The sequence below is a fragment of the Galeopterus variegatus genome, unplaced genomic scaffold, assembly GCF_000696425.1.
Source record: "Galeopterus variegatus unplaced genomic scaffold, G_variegatus-3.0.2 Scaffold1932, whole genome shotgun sequence".
NCBI lineage: Eukaryota > Metazoa > Chordata > Mammalia > Dermoptera > Cynocephalidae > Galeopterus > Galeopterus variegatus.
The window spans coordinates 247,107-252,238 of NW_007728043.1; the positions used below are offsets into that span (position 1 = coordinate 247,107).

Consider the following 5,132-nt stretch of genomic DNA (forward strand, 5'->3'; position numbering starts at 1 on the left):
CCAAGAGGATCCTTGATATAGTAGATATTTAATAAGCAAAAAGAAAAAAAATAAGGATATTTTCTAAAAAGATTATATAGCATTCCATGATAACAAGGGGGATTAGTTCTAAAATTTAAGCATACTGGGTTGTTCTGACTGAAGGACTTCTAATCTGACTCCTTGAGGAAGCTGATAATCCCTTCAGGAATCACAACAGGTCCAGGATGGAAGACAGAAAAGTTAACAATGTTTTCTGCCTATTAAGTTTTTTGGGAGAAAAAGAAAAACTTCACCCTTTACATACCCTCTATAATGGCAGAAAGACTCTCACTAACACGAGGTCTTGAGCCTAGGTGTATTCATTTGACTTTACATAAATGTATCAGCACATCAGGATAGAAACAAAGGCAAGAAGAGAGATTGGAGGATAGAGAAATTTTCACCCACCCATCCCAGTGTATTTGCAATTTAAAAGGATCTAAAAGAGTTGTGGGGTGAGAAGAAAAATGTAGGGTTTTTAATATTAGGCTTCCTTTTCTATCTGGCCTCAGAAGTCTGCCACAGACCAGATCCAGGAAAGGTCAAATATGACTGGGTCCAAAAAGGAGGTTGCCTGTTTCTCACCTCCTCATCCCATCAACACCTATGCAACAAATCAATTACACTATTTTTTGAAAATCCTAATGCCAATTTACCTGTTCATTAAGAGTTTTTTTTTTTATACTGATTCATTTTTCATCCAACATTATAACATAAAAAGCCACTGGACATTGTCATCTAAAGGAATTCTCATAAATCACATTATTTGAATAACAGTAAGTTGTTTCGTGAGTTCAATTTTTTACTTAATAGCTAGCATTTGAGTGCAATGAAGAAATATGAAAATTACTTTTTAAATCAGAACGGGAAAAACATTTTGATGATCCACTTTTTAAAGCACTTTATTAAGATGATTCTCACAAACTAGAGGAAAGCCTGTTTACCAGTAAGAGAAAAATCCTTATTTTATAACACAAGAGAAAAGCACCAAAGAGAATTTGGCACCATAACTCTGATGAACTAGAGTTCTTGGTTTCCAGTTCTTTTAATCTACACTGTAATGTAGTACTCAAAGCTTTCAGAAAGAATACCAAATCCAGTAACTCCTGAAATGATACATAACAAGCACTAACACTATTCCTTTAGTTTCTATGTTCACACATACATACTAATATAGCTCAACAAACATAAATCTTCCCTTGTAAATAAACAGATTAAGATTAAATATAATACTATCTTTTTTGCAACAAGATTATTAGTACCAAAGCACAGTAGAACACAAATGTTACTAATTAAAGAGCCAATAATTCCTTTTTTACTTGAGATGGCTTCAAATGTTCAACAATATTTTAAAGACTTTTCTACACAGGCTAATATATAGCCTATTTTTCTTTTATGAGAGAAATGTACGAACAGTACCCTTGATTATACCCCTGCAAATAGGGCATTTTCTTAGAGAAGGGGCACATTCCTGGCACACTACCAGATGACCACAAGGAATGAATACAATACAAACTTCTTTGTCCATACACACTTTACAAGTTCTTTCTTCTTGCAACCTTCTCAATTGTTCTTCCAGTGACAGACCTAATAACAAAAAAATAACTTTGGTGAAATTCAGTTTCCACTTTACTTCCCATTAAAAAAAAATAAGAGTAATATTTCTTGTTGGTTTAAAGTTAAGTCTTAATTTTGTTTTACCTGAAACATCTTCTGTTGGAATATACTTCATATTCTTTTCCACTGAGGAAAGAAAATATATAAAAAATTATCACCGTACTAAATACAAAATTGCTTCACCTACTACCTACTGAATGATGTAGATTTTAGATCTATATTATCAAGAATTGTTACATTTAGGCACAATACTTGGACAGTAAAAGACTTTTGAAATAAGTGAAATGTATATATTATAGTTTGTTAATTGGATTTACTAAGCTTGCCAAAGAAACATAATACTAAGGATTTTAAAAATAATTTTCCCAACAAACTCACCAAATAAGTTCTTATATAACGTAGAGTCAAATTCTTTTAGACAGTTTTTGAAGATGTTGGCTGCAGCATTTCCTTTAACTAAAATGGTATCAATCAGCTCTCTTGCTTGTAAAGGTATCTGTGTTTTTTGTTTGATAATATCATGTTCCTGTTTATTAATTACATTGGCCTTTAAAAGATTATCCAGGATAGGAAGTATACATGTCAACTGTTGAAAGAGAGCCATTCTGTTCTTCCGAATTAATGACAAGTCATCTTCATTAAAAAAAAAAAAAAAGAAAGAAATCCATTAGATTTTAAACTCCTCTAACTACAATCATATAGTCAGTAACAACCAACCCTACAAACAATTTAGACACTAAATAAATAGAGCCTGAAAAAGAAGAACAAAATGACTTGCTTGCACTTTAATATCTGTCATTTGGAAAACTTTCATAAGATTTAGCTAAGACATATTATATAGTACATACAGGGTCTTTGCAACTTAAAAGTCTATATATTCACACATCCTAGAACCCCGCTTTTCCTTTATTCTGTTGAAGGTAAAGAATTTTAGAAGACAGTGAAAATTTCCCACCCCAGTATTTCCTCCCCTCCATGGAATTAATAATACTGACTTCTGTTTGCATTATATCACTTTTTACAAGTGCTTTCATATAAATGGTCTCATTTGATACAAAGAACCTTTCAATTAAATAAGATATGTATTACTGCCTCTCATTTTCACAGAGAGAAAGACTCAGAAAAGGATGTGCGGCCAGTCCAAAGTCACAGAGTAAGTTGCAGAACCAGGTCTCCTATATTATGGTTCTTTCCAATATCCCATACTAAAAAAGCAGTGTTGCAGAGCTTGAACTGTGAAGTCAAGACAGATCTAGGTTCCCATGCTGGCCTAGCCATTTATTAGCCATGTGCCCTCCCTCATACACTTCAGTTTCCTCTGTAAAATATGGATAATAGCAGTACCTTCCTCAAAGAGTTATGAGGATTAAATAACAGGTGTAAAGCATTTAGCACACTATCTGGCACACAGTTACTACTTTATAAATGTCTACATATGAATCAAGCTTGATCCTTTACAAAACGTAAATGTTTTTCCTTCAATCTTACATTACATAAAATTCCATAGTTAATTTACATTTATGAAATATGGCAGTTCCTTCTTTTGTATCCCAATCACTATAGAATTTAATTGCCTGTTTTCAGACTTTAAAAAAATTTTTTTTAAGTTCATCTCTACAAGGTACAAGTTTAATGAGAAGTAAGTTATAAGAGAAGTTTATTTTCCTTCTCATTCACATCTTTCTAGAAGTGAACTGCTCTATTCATTTCAAAACTATGTAACTCACTTCTCTGACCACAACATATCCTTCTACCTTAATAACTTGCCTCACTGCTAACAAATTTGTTCTTCACCTTTTCAAGATCTCCATATCATTCCCAGTTCTACTAGCACAAGAACCATCTACTGGCTCTTCTCAACTCCATTCTTTCTTTCTTTTTTTTTTTTTAAAAAGATGACTGGTAAGGGGATCTTAACCCTTGACTTGGTGTTGTCAGCACCACTCTCAGCCACTGAGCTAACCGGCCATCCCTATATAGGATCTGAACCCGTGGCTTTGGTGTTGTCAGCACCGCACTCTCCCGAGTGAGCCACGGGGCCGGCCCTCTTCTCAACTCCATTCTAATCTAGATACCAGTCAGGTTTTTCAATGATGTTCTCTCATTAGCACCCTTCACTCTTCCTCCCTATGCTTTATTTGGCATTTCCCTTATGAACCCTGCCAAATCCATAATTCAAGACTATTCCCTGACCCCCTCAAAGTAGGATGAAGTCACAAAACTAAGGTGACTAGATTTATTGCAGTGATTTCACATAACTTCAGCTGGGATTTATTTACTGCTGAACAATCCTTAAATGTTTTCACTTTCCTGAGGCCCTTTTTTTCACCAACATCCTCCCACTTCCCAAATCAATCTACTTAATAGAAAAAAATATTTTTGCTAGGTATTGTGCTAAAGTGTTTTATCTGCAATACCTCATTTAATTCCTACAGCAACTCTATGGGGTTGGTACTTAGTAGCATCCCCATTTTACAGATGAGAAAGCTAAGGTCTGGTTGGATAAATAGCCAACCTAATAATTAACTGATGCAGCCAGGATTTAAACACAAATCTGTTTCAATCTAGAAGTCCAGACTTTTTAAACATTTTGCTACATGGCCATCCAATAAGGTTCTCTTAAACTATTCCTATCTTTATTTACAAACTTAAAAAGAGAAAGTATCTTCCAATCCAATACCCCAACTTGTACTACAAATGCAATCTTCATCTCTCTGCTGGCTCTTTAACCCTGTCTTTTGCATATTGTCTCCCCAGCTAGTCTATATGCTCTTTGAGAGCAATCAGTATGATTAATTAGTACAGTATTTGGCACTAGTGCTCAAGCTCAATAAATATTTGTTGAAGGAATAAATGATACTCAAAAGACTTGTTTTGGAAGGCTGAAACTTAATACAATTTACATGAATACCAAAATCAGTTCCCTGCTATCTTGGGTTGGTCAAAGGGTTCTCATCAAACCCTAGGATTTCACTGTAAGTTCTATTTTTTGAATAAAGATCACCTAGCAAGGATTAGAGAGTGAAATATCATATTAAGGATGTGATTTGAAGAAACTTAAAAAAAGAAGTAGAAATAAGACCTGCATCCAACTTTAAAATCTTGCTTTTTGAAAACAATTTAAATTTGTTACATATAAGAAAGAAATGCAATTTATCTTAAGAAAAGTAATTATGCTGGGGCCGGCCCGGTGGCACACTGGATAGTGCGCCGCTTGAGAAGTGCGGCGGCGCTCCCGCCCGAGGGTTCGGATCCCACATACAGACCGGTTCCCGCTCACTGGCTGAGCGAGGCGCGGGAGCAACACCGAGGGTTGCGATCCCGTTGCCGGTCCCTGGTACGGGCGCGACACCGAGGGTTGCGATCCCGTTACCGGTCAGTAAAAAAATACAAAAAAGGAAAAATAAAAAATAAAAAAGAAAAGAAACACAGAGAAAAAAGCTGTAATCAATGGTTCTTAACTAGGAGCAGTTGAGAGGGGCAGAAGATATGGT

At 35.1% G+C, this 5,132-nt stretch overlaps 1 protein-coding gene across 2 annotated transcripts in view; it reads right to left on the reverse strand.

Moving 5' to 3' along the window:
• Positions 1 to 896: 896 nt before the first annotated feature.
• Positions 897 to 5,132, reverse strand: part of BIRC2 (baculoviral IAP repeat containing 2) — a 27,033-nt gene continuing 22,797 nt past the window's right edge. For both annotated transcript variants that reach the window (XM_008579629.1, XM_008579630.1), the window contains exons 7-9: positions 2,017 to 2,271; positions 1,723 to 1,764; positions 897 to 1,608 (exon numbers count right to left, since the gene is read on the reverse strand). In XM_008579629.1, the coding sequence (XP_008577851.1) occupies positions 1,415 to 1,608; positions 1,723 to 1,764; positions 2,017 to 2,271 (491 nt within the window). In that variant the 3' untranslated portion in view covers positions 897 to 1,414. The remainder of the gene's footprint in view (positions 1,609 to 1,722; positions 1,765 to 2,016; positions 2,272 to 5,132) is intronic.